At 49.9% G+C, this 16942-nt stretch overlaps 1 protein-coding gene across 1 annotated transcript; it reads right to left on the bottom strand.

Annotated features, from left to right (window-relative positions):
* Positions 1-620: 620 nt before the first annotated feature.
* DDX54 (DEAD-box helicase 54) lies at positions 621-16382 on the bottom strand. Its single transcript, XM_077308747.1, has 20 exons — positions 16184-16382; positions 14545-14671; positions 13970-14040; positions 13272-13460; positions 13031-13080; positions 11805-11846; positions 10950-11045; positions 9907-10028; positions 9689-9750; positions 9218-9349; positions 8223-8433; positions 7915-8049; positions 6668-6889; positions 6277-6350; positions 5339-5539; positions 4601-4743; positions 4407-4520; positions 2718-2822; positions 2093-2190; positions 621-944 (listed from the first exon to the last, which is right to left on the bottom strand). The coding sequence occupies exons 1-20, from the start codon at positions 16259-16261 to the stop codon at positions 703-705; spliced, it is 2514 nt and encodes an 837-aa protein (XP_077164862.1). The 5' UTR covers positions 16262-16382; the 3' UTR covers positions 621-702.
* Positions 16383-16942: the final 560 nt, after the last annotated feature.

Genomic DNA, 16942 nt, shown 5'->3' with positions numbered 1-16942 from the left:
ACCTACTTCAGTGTTGTTGCAAGAAAAAAATTGGGAGAAACCACTCCAGTCTCCTTGGAGGAAAAGGAACAGGGACTCAACATTCAAAGAACTAGATACCCCTCTACTAGGTTCCCACTTTCATATGTTAGCAGAATAGCAGAGGACCAGTTCAAATGGAAAATGTTACCCACAAAAAGGAAGCACATTGATCAGGCCTGAAAGAACTCACGAGCCAGGCCTTTCGGGTCTACTCTAATTTCGGGATCCCCAATGTTTTAGCTACTTCTGGATATGGGTCACGTTAAGGATAGGAACCAAGCAATAGCAGATCCTGAGGCTAATTGAAGGCAGCCCTAGCCAGGTGAGACCAAGACAGGATGGATTTCAGGGGATGCACAAGCTCTGTGGGTGGATGACGTGGGGTTACTCTCTTCTGTTTAAGAAACAGGGCCCGAGGTTCTAGGACAGGGGTAGTCAAACTGCGGCCCTCCAGATGTCCATGGACTACAATTCCCAGGAGCCCCTGCCAGCATTCGCTGGCAGGGGCTCCTGGGAATTGTAGTCCATGGACATCTGGAGGGCCGCAGTTTGACTACCCCTGTTCTAGGAGAACCATTTCAGACACGTTAGTCGTAAACTAAGCTTTCAAACATCATTTAATGTTTCCCTCCAAACCCAGAGTTTGCGCATAATCAGTGCAGGGATCCTGCTGTCGCACCCCTACATCCTCTTCCGCAGCTTGCCCTTCTTGAAGCTGCCACGCCCAAAAGCACTCTGGCGGAGGTCACGGACATGCTTGCGGTTGCGGGATTTCAAGCGCTTGAGCGCCCCGCTCTGCAGGAAGCGCTGCTTTGCCGTTTTCTTCCGAAGTTTGAGGATTTGCTGCTTGGTTCTCAGCTCTGAGCGAGCCTTGGTCTGCTGGGAGCTGTGGCGGCCTTGGGAGGAAGGCAGAGGGCGGCCCCCTATAAAGGAAAAGAGACGGTCATGTCATGAAGCATCCCGGTCCCCCGTTTGGGTCGGCCTTGTCCCTTGAAGAGAGAGCTGCAGGCCGTCTATTTGTAATGCAAAGATCCTTCATTCTGGCATCTCCCTGCAACCAAATGGTAAGGTTTGCGAGATACAGAAATAGATGTAGGCATGCAGAAGACTTGGCTTTTAAACCCCGCTTTTCACTACCCAAAGGCATCTCAAAGTGGCTTTCAATCACCTTCCCTTCCTCTCCCAACAACAGACACACTGAGAGGTAAGTGGGGCTGAGAGAGCTCTGACAGGACTGCTCTGTGAGAACAGCTCTTAACAGGACTGTGACTAGCCCAAGGTCACCCAGCTGGCTGCATGCGAAGGTATGGGAAATCAAACCCAGCTCGCCAGATTAGAAGCCGCCAATCTTAACCACTACACCAAGCTCTTAACCACTACATACACCCTTTTCTAATGGCCCTTACAAGTCAGTTTTTGGGAAGTCAAGTGGATTTCGAATTGCGTCCTCGGATGCCTCAGCGAGAGCATCAGTAGCCAATAAGCCTTGGGTGATGCCCGCTGTCTCGTGGTCATGAAATACCCCCCGCCACATGGAGCAGCAGGAAAGGCTGGAAGTATTCAAGGAACTTGGCCCAGTGGCAAGACCCAGCAAACTTGGCCACTGTGTCACTGAATCAACACAACATTCTCCGCTGAGATCTCGGTTACCCGTGCTCGGCTTCCCCAAACACACAAACTAGCACAGAGCGGGTTCCCCGAAAAGAGCTTGGAGAAACTATTGAACCAACCGTCCACTTTTTCCTTCTGCCCCCACACTACGTAGCTCCCCCATCCCAAACTTGTGGATCGGCAAACAGAAGCACTACAGTAGGAGTCTGCAGTATGCATATATGTGTGTGTATGTGTGTGGTGGGGGAGACAATTTCAATGTTTTTGGATTGGGTGACCAAAAACAGGCCACGAAGTTTAGAATATCAAATGGAGCAACATTCAAAGACACCAGGGCTCCACCTGCAGAATGAAATGGTACGGTCCAAGCCGGCCAAAGCGACCTAACCTTCTCTACGTTTTAACCCTTGAGGCACAGACCGGAGAACCTGTGCGATCCAGCCCAAGCAGCGCCACTCACCTCTGCCCTTCTGCTGCTTTCGGCTTCTGAGCTCTCCTTCGGCCTCTGAGTCAGAGCCCCGCTCGTCGATCTTGTTTCTCTTTTTCCACTTCTCGTAACTGCGGGGGGACGCGTTCAGGAAACTTAACATTCCGCACCCTTCCCGAGCCGCAATAATCGCTCATTAGTAGTGGCCGAGGCATCTCTTTAATCTCATTTAGGAGGTCTGTGGAGACGGCCCTGACAGCGGCGGAGCATGTGACCCGCATACTGAAGGCCCCGGGTCCAATCCCTGACACCTCCATGGAGACAGGATCGTGGATGGGAGGAGAAACCTTTCTCTACCTGTGACCCCAGAGAGATGCTGCCAATCAAAGTGGTCAATGCCATAAGGACCGCTTCATGTATCTGAAAGGAACGGCAAAGGAGGCTGCCCTCTCTTTAGCTCCCTGCAACCAATTGAGGCTGGGCGTGAGAAAGGGGAGCTGAGGTCTTCCATCCAAGGAGCCCAGACTAAGGTTTGCTCCCGGTTGCAATGGGCTTACTTGCTAGTAAATATAATAAAGCATTCCTGCTGCGTGATTTTGAACAAGTGGTTTTGTTAAACATTAACACCCTCCCCCCCCCCCAACTGGTGGAAGGATACAGGTTGCCCTTGTAAGAGTTGCTGATGTAGGCTCCGCTCTCGGTTCGGATTTTCTTCTTGTTCTCCTGGCCCATCTGCCCGACAAACCGCTTCCTCTTCCGATCCCTGAAACAGCCACGACATTAAGAAAAGGTTGCAGGAGCCCGGAAGCCCTGTGGTGCGATTTTCTTGGCCCTCTGACATCAAGCAAGGGCAGATTTTCGGGTCCCGTCCCTATTCCTCTGAAGCAGGGGTAGTCAAACTGCGGCCCTCCAGATGTCCATGGACTACAATTCCCAGGAGCCCCTGCCAGCGAATGCTGGCAGGGGCTCCTGGGAATTGTAGTCCATGGACATCTGGAGGGCCGCAGTTTGACTACCCCTGCTCTGAAGGAAGGGAAGCTGGCTTTTTATACCCTGCTCTTTTTCTACCCAACGGTGTCTCAAAGCAACTTACAATTGCCTTCCCCTCCTCTCCCCCACAACAGACACCCTTTGGGGTAGGTGAGGCTGAGAGAACTGTGACAGTCCCAAGGTCACCCAGTTGGCTACATGTGGAGGAGTGGGAAATCAAACCTGGTTCTCCAGATTAGAGGCTGCCACTCTTGATCCACTACACCAAGCTGGCTCTCTGGGTGGGCAATCTGGTGAGCTAGGTTTGATTCCCTGCTCATCCTCCACATGCAGCCAGCTGGGTGATTGGGCCAGTCAGCTCTCTTAGAGCTGTTCCCATTGAGCAGTTCTCTCAGAGCTCTGTCAACCACACAGAGTGTCTGTTGCAGAGAGAGGAAGGGAAGACCATTGCATTGCGAGCTGTTTTGAGACTCCCTCACATAGTAAAAAGCGGGGTATAAAAACCAACTCCTCTTCTTCGGGCAGAGACCCAAAAGTTGAGCGAAACGCTCAAATATGCGGTTGGCCACTTGCACTGGAGGTTCTTCTCTGTCCCTGGTCCACATGTCAGTGCTAAAGTCACTTGTATGCGATGTTCCAGTCATCTGCTGGGGATATATTGGAGGAAGGGGAATTTCAGCCATTTATAAGACTTTCAATGGCTCAATTAATGAAGTCGGCAAAAGGGGAAAAACACACATTGGTGACTAACGCTCGAAAGAACTGGCTTGATCTAGCCTGTAAGCCAGCTATGGAGAAGGTTAGCAGAAAGTCTGCCAGGAATGGAAAATGCTACTCATTAAGTTAATGTTACTCTTAAACTGACCAGGCTTATATGCTTGGATAAGGTATTTCCCTGTCCCCCCCCCCCAAAAAAAGATTTTGTGTCTGTCTCCTATGGTCATACAATAAAGAATCCAACAGCTTTGGAAATTCTTTCTTCCAATAAGGGGCACGTGGCTCAGGGGGAGAGCTTCTGCTTAGCACGTAGAAGGTCCCAGGTTCAATCCCTGGCATCTCCAGTTAAAAGATCTGGCCGAAGGTGGCGGGAAATACTTTTTGTACCTTGGAGAGCCGCTGTCAGTCTGAGTCTCACCATGGCTCTGATTCGATATAGGGCAGTTTCATGGGATATTTAATAGTTGCAAAGAATCAATTAAAGGGAAGGGGCAGCCAGCATAAGGGCGGGGGAGAATTCGGCCAGCTCCAGCATCTCAGAGAGGGAATTTTTCCAACTCTTTCCCCTCCTGCACACACATCCCATCTCGTCCAACCAACTTGTCATCTAGCCTCCCCCGGCCTCGAACTTGGCACTCACCACCTCAAGAGTTGTTTGTTTGTGTTCATGTTCTGATTCTCGTCACCCATGAGATCTAGGACGGCGCCCGAAGCCTGCTGGTCAAAAGCACTGCCTTCCCCACCGATGCTGAGCCTGGGAACAGAGAAGGAGGTCAGGAAAGCTGCCCCTGCCAAGATGGAGCACATCCCCATGCCCCCCAGTCCTTAACATACCCACGTTCAGAATCAAAGTCCTTGGGCCGGTAAGGGATGTAGAATTCTTCCTCTCTCCGCGTTGCCAGCTTCCTCTTTTTCCCCGTGCCTGAGCCTACCTGTGGCTGTTTTCGCTTCCTTCCAACCACGGTGGGGAAGACGTCCTGGGACGGAAGAGCAAAGACTGGGTGAGCCCCTCGTCCCCCAATCAAGAACATGAGCCAGCTTTACTGACTCCACAAGGCCCCCAAAACACGGCATCCTTTCTCACCCCCAAGGCTCTGAGCCTGTGCTTCTCTACACTCAGATGAGCAGGTTGCCCTATTGGAGGAACTAGGACAGCAATCGGTGCTCTTCCTTGCTAGAACCATGCATGTGCTGTGATTTTCTCCAAAGCTCTGGAAAAAATGCCCAAAGCAGCGGTGGACAGAGAGGTGAGCATCTTGAAAACGATGGCTCTCCTCTTTCAAATTTGAGCCAAGTTTCTAGTCCCCATCAAAGGGCACAGAGACAATCACTGGTTGAATCGCAGGACAGCCAGCAGCTGCTGAATCTGTCGTTCCAGTGAACAGGCATTCCGTGTCTTACGCGTCAAAACAAATAACAGGAGCAGATTCCAGTTATGGAGTCATGCAATTTAAGATTAATTTAAGCCAACTTCAGAATGCAGTTTTTATCACTGCGGATTCGGCGATCTCTTTGGGTCGTCCGCTTTTAAGCACAAGCCGCACGCAGCCTCCCCCAAGACCACAGCCTCACCTGCAGGCTTTCCTCCCCTTCCTCGGAGTCCTGCTGGGCAGTTGCTGACACAGCTGGATCTTGGACCTTCTCTGCCGCCAGGGACAGCCTTTCTTGCCGCTTCCTCTGGTGCCGGTCAATGAGCTGCCGGTCGCGGCTCCGTTTGGCTCGCATGATGTCGCTGGCCAACGTCTTGTTGGTGGCGTTGATTTCAAAGATAGTCTGATGCACAGGGGGCGGCAAACATGGTGAATGGACAGGGCAGATCTCTCTCTTCCATTAATCAGCCCCAGACATTTATTATTACTTACTATACGGCAGTGCGTGTTATATAGCTAGAGATCCTAAGACGGCATTCTGTTTACACAGGCTAAGCATGCTTTCATTAACTTGTTTGGCATTCATTCCTGCTATGCAAAACCAAACAGGGGAAACCAAAAACCAACCTCACCCGAAAGGTTAGGAACCCAAAGGTTGAGCTGCAAAACATAATTTTTAAAGATTGCTGGCAGGGGGGCTCATGGGAATTGTAGTCCATGAACATCTGGAGGACCACAGGTTGAATACCCCTGACTTAAGGTAAGCCACAAGAGCCTTTTGGGGGCTGCACCTACCACACTGTGACGGGATTCCGAAAGGGCCCACAGGCTCAAAAAGGTTGGGGACCCCCGCCCTAGGGACTGTGCCACGTACCTGCATGTGCAGATACCCATCTTCCCTACCAGACTGGCAGGCAATTTGTTAGCCAGTAATGGAAGTGCTGATGAAATTCAGCGAGAGAGATCCCAGCAAGAAAGGCAGGCTCTATTAATTCATGTCAAAACCTTTACAAGACATAAAGCAACCTTTTGTGGGGCTGGAAAAAGCACGGCCCAGTCCTGCCATTTCACCCTGTACAGCTTTCCCCTGAGTCTGGGAGCAGGAAGGCTGGCAGGGGCTGCCAGGAATGCTGCACTCACCGCTTTAGAACGATACGTCTTGATGCTGTCCACAAATTTCAGCCTCTCGATCTCGTCCCCCTCGAAGCGCAAACCTTCAGGGGGAGACAATGACAGGGGGTCATTTACTTGAGGCCAAACGGAAATCACCAAGTGAAAACATGAGCGAGAGGCCTGCACTAAATACTGGCGGGCTATTTTAACATATAAGGGGAGTTCTGCCCACAGGAAGGTCAGGACAGTCAACCCTATGTCCCCCCACCCCATCCTCTGCTGTCCAGAAAGCCACCAGCTGCAGAATTCCACGCCGCCCAGGAGAGAAAAAAACACAGAAGCAAAAAACACTGAACTCCGGCCACTCAAGCCTGTTTGCAGCCAGAGACTCCAGTTATTTCCCTCTCAGAAGACTCACTGAATAGAGGATGAATGCCCAGAAGGGAAAAGTCCATTTCTTTGACCCTCTTGATGGATTCTGGCGACGGACCCGGCCGGGACTTCAGATATTGTTTCTGAGCGTTGTCGGATATCCGGCGCAGGCTCTGCAGTTCCAGCGAGCGCTCGTGGTCCGTCTGCAGCAGGCTCTCCTCGTCGTCGATGACGTTCTGCGGGACGCGGCCGAAGACGCCGTCCGTATCTGAAACGGGGAAGACGAAGGACCACGGAGCCCAGGAGCGAATTGAGAATCAAAAGGAGAATTCTCCCAGGCAGTGCCCAGCCTCAGGAGCAAGAGGGTCACCACCAACTAGAAGGGAATGCCAGGGCCTGAGAGAGTTTTGACAGAACAGGCTTGGTGGCAGAATGCCAGGGGGGAACCAACGATTAAGAATGTGCCCACTTGAACGCAAGCTCAGAATTCATCAGACTGAAGATTTCAGGTTGGGCGATTAAGTTCCTAGTCCTTTGGAGAGAAAATTTACTAAAAAACACATAAGCTGTGCGCTGTTTATGATGGTGTTTTGAAAGCTAGATGGTCTCTTAATTCTCTGTACAGCCCTTTGCTCCATATCTGTCTTGCAGGCACAAACGTCAGAGGAGAAATTGAATGAAAGCTTGCTTACTCTCTGGGAAGAGAAAGCAGAATTCATTTTCCCTTGGTTGCAAATATGCAAATGCATTTTTAGCAAGAAGGGAGAGGTGGGCTTGTTGCCCCATTGACTAGTCTGACGGAGAGTGCTTGCACTCGAAAGCTCACGCCTTAAATAAATCTTTGTTGGTCTTAAAGGTGCTACTGGACTCTGATTTTATTGTACCAGTTCCCACAGAAGACTTAAATATCCCAGCATGACTAGACACCCCTGTGGCTTGTAGCAGCTATCCACAGCTGTTGCAGGCACTCAGAAAGCCTCGTTCCAGCCATATTGCTATGCTGCCTCTGCCATCACTGCCCTTGCAGCCTCCCACAGTGTGGACATCCTTCCTGCAGCAGAGAAGACACACAGTGACACCAGCAGGCTTGCAGAAACACTTCTAAGCAGTCTACAAACCTTACTTGCTTGCAAACAGTCTTCGTTGCAAGCAAATATCACATGCTCTAGCCGAGCCGTGATTTACAAGCCTACCATGAACCTTCCCTGATAACATAACCGCCTCTCTCATGCCACAACTTGAAAAGGACAGTCACCTCCACCAGTCAGTCACTCTGACTAGCAGATTACCTACCTGTGGGCTTCTTGTGGGGACTGGCGAGGACAAGGGGACGGCCTAGAAACAGGTGCAAATCGAAGACATAGGGAGTCTCATCCGGTGCCACCAAAGAGTATGCTGTTCCACTCCTCCCAGCACGTGCTACTCTGCCTAGGTAGAAACAAAAAAAAAGGAAAGCATTAAAGCATCGCCAGTGGGAACGGATACTGCTGAAGTCTGCTGCCCAAGAATACAGAGTCACTGTTCACCAAAGGCGACGACACTGGGCTAGTCTAATGACACACATCAGGCCCCAGGCTTAGCAGGAGGCTTCCAGAACTCACCCACGCGGTGCAAGAAGAGCTTGGCCTTGGCAGGGAAGCTGTAGTTGATCACGTTGTCCAGCAAGGGGATGTCAATCCCCCGGGCGGCCAAGTCAGTGACAATCAGCACCGAGCACTTGCCGTGGGTGAATTTGCCGATGTTGATCTTGCGGGCCGTCTGGTCCAGAGAGCTGTAGATGTGCGTGCATTCCACCCCCTGCGCCACCAGCAGCTGGAGACAGATCATGAAGTCAGCAGCAGGCCCAGCACCAAAAGCAATACAGACATGGCTTGTGTTTCTCAGCCCTTGGTGAAAACAGCACTGAACTGAGGATTTCCCCTTGCTTACTTTTAAAAAAGGATGAGCGCCAAAGAATACATTGGATTTTAGACGGAAGAGATCTGGAAATCATCCAAGTAGCAGCCAAGGTATTATCTACAATGCTAAGGGTAAATCTGAACCCCATATTGGCTACGTGACTAATTTTTGTGCACCCTGTGGTAAATCGCACATCACAATATAGAGAGCCAACTTGGTGTAGTGGTTAGGAGTGCAGACTTCTAATCTAGGGAACTGGGTTCCATCTCCTACTCCCCCACATGCAGCCAGCTGGGTGACCTTGGGCTCGCCACGTCACTGATAAAGCTGTTCTGACCGGGCAGTGATATCAGGGCTCTCTCAGCCTCACCCACCCCACAGGGTGTCTGTTGTGGGGAGAGGAAAGGGAAGGCGAATGTAAGCTGCTTTGAGACTCCTTCGGGTAGAGAAAAGCAGGGTATAGAAACCAACTCTTATAAATATAAACCAATTAAAAATAAAGCAACCAAATTTGGCAAGGAATGGATCTGAGCAAGCGTGGTTATGTATTCAGGCTTTGGCTCCGTTGTGGCTGAAGTAAAATAGACCGAAAAGAGGTCTGAGGGGAGAAATCACAGCTCGGAGCAGACACTGGGCGGGGGGGGGGGGGCACACAGCTGCTATGGACCCTGCCCCCTTCCCTCTGCCCCACACCCACCTCTTTAAGATACTCCGTGTGATGCTTGGTGGCCACGAAGACAATTGTCTGATCCTGGGGTCTTACTACGGTCCTGAGTAGATATAACAGGAGCGCTGGCTTGTCATCTGCACGGACGTGGAAGAAGGAGAGCTGGGGATGGAGAGGAGCAGAAATCCAATCAGGGACAGCTGAGCCAAAGGGCCTTCCTACCCCCAGAATTTCACTCTCTTAAGAGCATCTACTGAGGTAACTAGGCAAGGGAGCTGCAGGTGAGCTACAACAAATACACCAAGCAATGATGCTAAAAAGGGGAGATGTGTGTTTAACCTCCCTTAATTCTCTGCCATCCATACAAGCCGGCCTATTACAAGGCCCTCTTTGCCACTGTGGTCATCTGCCAAGGCAGAGACTGCTGTCAGGCTATCCGCTCTCCCCGTATCCAAGCACCCTCCCTGCCACAACTTTCCGAGGCCTTCTCAGCTTCCCCACCTTCAGCTGGTCACTGAGTTTGGACTCCACATCGAGGCGGATCAGCACGGGCTCGGTGAGGCCTGGGAAGGAAACGGGGAGAAAAAGACTACCTGAGTGCTCACAGAAGACTCTGGGGAAAGCGTCAGAGAAAGATTACCCGCAAGCCTAAAAGGGTGACCAGGGGGCCAACATGAGAGCATTTTCCATCCTCCCCCTGACCAGGCCTGCCCACTTACCAGCTCTGGCAAACTCCACCAGAAGTTTTGGCAGAGTGGCCGAGAACAACACAGTCTGGCGGCTTTCTGGGAGCCGGGTGAGGATCTCCTGCAGCTGCTCGGCAAAACCCATCTCAAAGAGCCTGGGGAGGGAAGCAGTAAAGGAACTTCAGCTAATGGCAGGGACAGAGGAGTCTGACAACGGGGCAGGATCCAGGGCAACCTCTGGCCAGCGGTAGGGATGGAAGAGACCGACAACGGGGCAGGATCCAGGGCAACCTTCGGCCAGCGGCAGGGATGGAAGAGACCGACAACGGGGAAGGATTCAGAGTAACCTCCAGCCAGTGGCAGGGACAGAAGAGTCCGACAACTAGGCAGGATCCAGAGTAACCTCCAGCCAGTGGCAGGGATGCTCTTTACCATTGTACCAAGCTGGCTTTCCCATTTACAATTCACATTTCCCATATCTCAAGGTTGCTTACATTTTTTTTTTTTTACAAAAAACACAAAATACAGTATTGCTTACAAAACAATTCAGTGTAGACCGACATTATGCTTCCTTGACTTTTTAGCTACACATTTGTGTGTTGCTGTCACTTTCAACAAAAAGATCATCTCGTTTCCCTCCCCACCAACAAACCACTTTCAATTTTTACTCTTAATTAACTATCTCCATTTAATCTGCAGCCCAATTAATTAGAGGCACTAGTCAGTCGATCAATTTAAAAAATAATTGAAACCAAAAGCTTGCACAGTATAAATCACAAAATTGTTTAGTGCAACCCACACAGAGTTACTCGAGTCCAGGAACACTGACTGAACAGTGAATGTCCCCCCTCTGATGCCCGTTGATCTAATGCAGCGGTAGTCAAACTGCGGCCCTACAGATGTCCATGGACTACAATTCCCAGGAGCCCTTGCCAGCATTCGCCAGCGAATGCTGGCAAGGGCTCCTGGGAATTGTAGTCCATGGACATCTGGAGGGCCGCAGTTTGACTACCCCTGATCTAGTGGCCACTTGGGACTCCTTAGAAACAGCTCTGGACAACAGAATCATAACTGACCTGTCTGCTTCATCAAAGACCACGTATTCCACGCTTTGTAGCTTGAGTTTCATCTCCACAGCCACGTGAACCAGGCGGCCTGGAGTGGCGATGATTCTGCAGGGAGAAGTGAACATGGACGGACATAGTTAGCATGCGTTATGAGAAGAGGAGTTCTCTCTCTCCTCTGCCTATGAGAATTAACCCAAGATGCCTCCAGAGAGCAGGAAGCAGAAAATCTAATACCCTTGCAGGGAGTCACAATGGCATAATGGCTCCCTAGATGTTCACGGACTACAATTACCATGTGCCCCTGCCAGCAGCCTAGTATAGTTCTTACAGCCCCTAGTATAGTTCTTACAAGTGACCCAGGTAGCAACTGTGCTACTTCAGATTGCAGGCAACTAAATACTGCTACTCCTGCAAAAGCCGTACATATGGCTCTTGGCAGGTCAGAAAAGTTCTTAACCTAGATTCCCCCCTGATAGGCTAGCTTTCTAGGTGCAATCATTTTTTAATAAGAAAGGGCTGCAGTCATGCCTGCTCACAGCTGTGGTCCAATGTGGTATAATGTGGAGACAGGGGCAGACTTCAGAGAAGGCATGAGCACAAGTCACAGGGCAAGAAAACTGACCTAAACCAGCAAGGTAAGGACAGACAGGTGTGGTGCCATGTCAGACTAGGAACAAGGCTTAATCCTCCCCTCAGATTGAAAGATACAGGGAGCAGCCTGATCCTTTCCCAGATGTGTCTCAAAGCAACTCCAGCTGCTTAGATCTGATCCTAAGTGACCCAAAGCTAGGAAAGAGAAATCCCCCTCCTCCCCAGACAAAACCCACCCCCATATGCAAGCAGGGATTTTTTTTTTTAACTCACATATCAGGATTTTCATGCAGCGCTGCAAACTGGTCCTCCATCCTGGAAAAGGAAACGGCAAATTCACGCCATGCAAGACTTGGGAGTTACAGGTATACCACTTCTTCCCCTCCCCTCTCCCAGAAAGCCACAATCACACCCGGGCCTGGTTCAGACATGTGCATCACTTCAGTCCCCAGGAATGGTTTCCAGCTCTGGGTGTCCCTTGGCATAAAACACTCCTTGCAACCAGAAATCTAGCATAGCAGGGGAAAAGGTTCTACCCACTCTTTTTTGCTGGTGTTCTATTTGGGGGGTTCCCTTTTAAAGTAAGGTGACCAGATTGTCCCACTTTGGGAGGGACATCTGGGGGTACCTGGCAAATTGTACTTATGTTGAAATTAAAAATATATATATATTACAATACTATTTTTGCATTCTATGCGTTCTATGAAACTTTTTATTGCTCCATATAGACCACGTTTTTAATCAAGAACCACCACCCCCCGGGGTCAATGGTGTCTCGCTTTACCAGTGTTAAAATCTGGTCACCTTATTTTAAAGGGAACATTCCAAAAAAGGGGAGTGTCCACTTGGGATCTGAAGTGGCACAGTTCGTTCTAGCTTGTCAGAATCCTGTTACTTCATTTCCCCACATGCCTGAGCCAAACTTTGGATTCCTCAGCAAATAGCTTTCTTGGGGGGGGGGGGTGGAGGAGCAATCTCACGAAAAGGGAATTAATTGGCAGAGCCTTAACCCCCCCCCCTTAGCTATTGATGAACATATCCTTCACAAGTTTATCTAATCCCTTTTTAAAGCTGGTTATTCCTGTGGCCATCACTACACCCCTTGGCAAAATGGAGTATCTTCAGAGGCAGTATATTCTTGAATACTATATGCTAAGAACAAAGAAGAAGAGAGCTCTGTTTGATTTTGTGTCTTATTTGATTTTGTGTCCTATTTGTTGCAACTAGCTTGCAGCTCCCAGATACAGGATGCTGGACAAGGTGGGCCTTTGATATCCAGCAGGGCTTCTACAGCAGGGACAGCCAACTCTGGCTCTCCAGATGTCCATGGACTACAATTCCCATGAGCCCCTGCCAGCATAAGCTGGCAGGGTCTCATGGGAATCGTAGTCCAAGGACATCTGGAGAGCCCCAGTTTGGCCACTCCTGTTCTACGGCCTTGAGCCATTCAAGTCCATGATGAAGGGGTAGATCAGAAACTTAAAAATACAAACACTTACTTGTCTCCTCCAAGAATTAAGGCCGTCTTCAGGCCTGTGAACCGGCCGAGCTGTAACATCAGACAAAGGAGAGTTCTCATCACCGTAGGCCTGATAGGGCTTTGCTAAGCACTTTGCAGAAATCAAGTGGCAGGATTGTCCACCAGCACATGGACCAATCACGGCTCTCTAAAGCCTTGGGATCTGAAGGCCCATTGGCTTTACTCCTCACCAATCCCAAGTCCCTCCACACCCGGCCTACCTCTTTGGCAAACTTGAGAGTCTGCAGGGCAAGTTCCCGAGTGGGGGAGAGGATGAGGGCCCGAGCCCCAGTCTTTGCGCTGTGTGCCTTAAGCTTCTCGAACATGGGAATGAGGAAGCAGGCCGTCTTCCCGCTCCCCGTCCTCGCCATGGCAACCACATCCTTGCCGTCCAGGATGGGCGGAATCGCCTGCAAGAGAAGGCAACCTCATGTAAGCAAGGCGAAAGCTAGCAGATCAAGCCTTAAATATAGGGAAAAGAAGCCATTTGTGCACGCAGCAAAAATGCACAGGGTAAAAAAATATCATTTCCTGAATTCTAACGTTTCAAATTGAATGCAGCAGGGAATCTCTGTTCCTTTTATATTACACTTTATAGCCTGCCATTCTCATTGCATCTCAAGGCAGATCCAAATGGTCACTGTGCAGCTCAGAAAGACCCTAAGACCTGCAAATTCCTGCCACAACACTGGGAGACCAGCTGCCCACCGAAAGGCAGCAAAGCAAGTTTTGGATGAGCAGCTAAAAACATTTCTTAATTGGCATCAAGGAGCCACGGTTTAAGGATAGGTTTCAAGTACCCCTCCCACCCCCTTCTCCCCCTGGTGCTTCCCCCCTCCCACAGAGAACTGCTCAGGAAGCTGCCTCCCAAGTAGCTAAGATATAGTGTCCTGAAATAGGAGGTTTGCCCATCACTCACCTTCCTCTGGATTGGGGTGGGCACCTTGTACCCTTTCTTCATTATCCCTTTGAACACCGGGTAGCTCAAACCTGGCAGAGAAAACAGTTCATAGGATCAGGGGCAGAGCCCACCTGGGTCAGGTTGGTGGATCTCTTTAGCTTCATTTATTGCATTGAGTTTGTATGCTGCCCGTCCCGGATGGCACACAATACTAAAATACATGCAATATAATTTAAAAATTAAAAATAGAAATGACTTTTTAAAAATAAAGGACACCTATTCAGTCAGAACCATCTCCTATTTCCAGGGGATGTGGAATCATATAATAATGAGTTATAAAGTAGGTTTTCAGTAGGTGTGAATGTTCGGGCAGGGTGACAAGCAGCTGTTAGATATAATTTTCAAGCTTCAACCACAGGCCTGGTGGAACAGCTCTGTCTTGCAAGCCACGCTCCTGATCTCGAGCATTCCATCTGACTGGGGCCAAGGGCAAAAAGGCCCTGGACGAGGCCAGTTTTATTACATGTCACCCTGTCCCAGGTCAGCCAAAACAGAACACTTAAGACACAGACCTGCTGTTACCCCTTACTCACCCATGGACTGGAAGCCCCCCGATTTCTTCTTTTTCTTGTTCTGGGCCCGAACCATTTCTCGGGTGTCTGGTTCAACGTCAGAAGCACAATCAGGTGTGGGGAAGGCCGGCACTGGCATCTCATAGTCCTTTGAGCAAAGGGAGCGGGGAGAGAAGCACATATTGAATCATGAACCAGCAAGAAGCAGAGCCATTCTGTTATTTCTTTTATTATATTTATATACCGCCCAATCTCCCTTTCGGCTCAGGGCAGTTTACATTAGAACTCTCATAAACTATACATACGGTAAACACCTTGACTTAAATATATAGCTTTTTAATGATAACCTGCATTGAATAAAGCAGTTTATAATTTAACATTAATAGAACTGGTGCCTCTGAGCAGTTTTCCCTAGGCAGCTGCTCTGTTATTGTTATATTAGATTTATTTCCCGCCACTCCTGAATTGGCTCGTGGCGGGTAAGCTAGGGGTTAAATCTGCCAAACCAGCTAATCTTGGGTCATGTGAACATGGATACAGGTTCACCCATATTGCTAATTTGAGGTTCAAACTGTTTTTGCTGTTAGCAAAAGGCAAGGTAGAATCTTCACAAAGGAAGTCTTCCATCCTGGAGGTGAATACTCGGCCACAATCCTATGTGAATACTCTGGAGCAGGGGTAGTCAAACTGCGGCCCTCCAGATGTCCATGGACTACAATTCCCAGGAGCCCCTGCCAGCATTCGCTGGCAGGGGCTCCTGGGAATTGTAGTCCATGGACATCTGGAGGGCCGCAGTTTGACTACTCCTGCTCTGGAGGGTTATTTCTACCTAAGCATATACAGAGGTAAGTGCCTTGCTCACTTTGAGTCCTCTAGTATCTTTCAGACCAACAAAGTTATACTCAAGGTATAGAAGCTTTCATGTGCATGCACTCCTTGCCGGTAATTTTTTATACTGTGACACATAGTATTGGTATAGCATTTAGGAATGCGAACTTCTAATCTGGCAGGGCAGATTCAGTTCCCTGCTCTCCCACATGTAGCCAGCTGGGTGACCTTGGGCTCCCCACAGCACTGATAGAGCTTTTATGAGCAGTGATATTAGGGCTCTCTCAGCCTCACCCACCTCACAGGGTGGCTGTTGTGGGGAGAGGAAAGGGAAGGTGAATGTAAACCACTTTGAGACTCGTTCGGGTAGAGAAAAGCGGCATAGAAGTACCAACATTTCTTGCTCTTCATATATTTTCCTTTTACTGTTTTGATTGCACAGTTGTTACAGCTTCGGCTTCAACAACAAATTCAACTTCACACTCTGTCGGATTTTGTATCTGAAAAAGTGTGCTGGCCCACCAAAGTTCATGTCTGTCTGTTTCTCCCTCTCTATAGATATATACTGAATACAACTTCGTTGGTCTTCAAGGTACCCCTGGACTCGGAATTTGCCCTGCTGCTGCAGACCAACCCGGCTACCCACTTGAACCTCCTAAATAGATGCCTTAGCAATAGCAATGGCGTTGTTACTTGCAAACCAGCACCCCCTACATTCAGTGGACCTTCCTACCGAGTAAATCACTCTCAGGTCCAAATCCGGGCCACCTGGTTGGCTGGCTTCCCTTTTAGGGAGCGAAAAGAACAAGCGGACCCCCGGCTTTCTCCGTACCTGCTGCGGGTCCCCATCACGATCCTTGCAGCGCCGCTGCCGCTTCCTTCTCCGCCCGGAGGCTTGAAGCGGAGCCATCGAACCGGACTGGAACCAAGCCAGCAGCGCTGCCGCGACCCTTTCTGGCCCGAACCCGGAAGCGACGCCACGTGCGCCCCTGAAAAGAGGGCTGAGCTTGGCCTCAACCACTTCAAAAGCCGGGGGGGTTGGGCGGGCTTTCGATTGACCCCGCCCCCTGGATCCATTCCCAGGAATAGCTGGCTGCCCTGTCACTCAAGCGCTCGGGACTCTTCTGCTATGCCGCCACCCCTTCTCGAGAATGGTTTCGCCGGCCCCGGCTTCCTTTAGAGACTGTAGCCGCTAATGTGTCAAAGCCACTTCAGGTTCTCAGTTGAACAGGGTGATTCCTTCTTATGAGGGGCAAGCCTGACGGGAGAAGTGCATTGAAGAAAGTATACTTTAAAAAACAACTCGTGTTTTCTGTTTGTGTAGCAGTGATTTGAAACAACCTGCTTCCGCAAAGCTTGTGGAAAGGCTGGCCTTGTTTGTCTTAGCATGTCTCCTCTACTCTCAAAGCACGGCCCAAATTTAAAAAATGGATTTTGATCCAACCTGCCTACTTTGCAAGGCCAACAAAGCTATATTTGAAGGCGCGGGCTTTCGCGTGCACGCGCACTCCCTGGGTATGCATGCACGCAAAAGCTCCCGCCTTCAATAAAGGCTTAAAGGTGCCACTAGGCTCCAATTTTGTTCTACCGC

This window comes from Paroedura picta, chromosome 13 (genome assembly GCF_049243985.1).
Source record: "Paroedura picta isolate Pp20150507F chromosome 13, Ppicta_v3.0, whole genome shotgun sequence".
NCBI lineage: Eukaryota > Metazoa > Chordata > Lepidosauria > Squamata > Gekkonidae > Paroedura > Paroedura picta.
The sequence above is the reverse complement of the archived record's forward strand: the minus strand, read 5'-3'. Positions and strand labels throughout refer to the sequence as shown.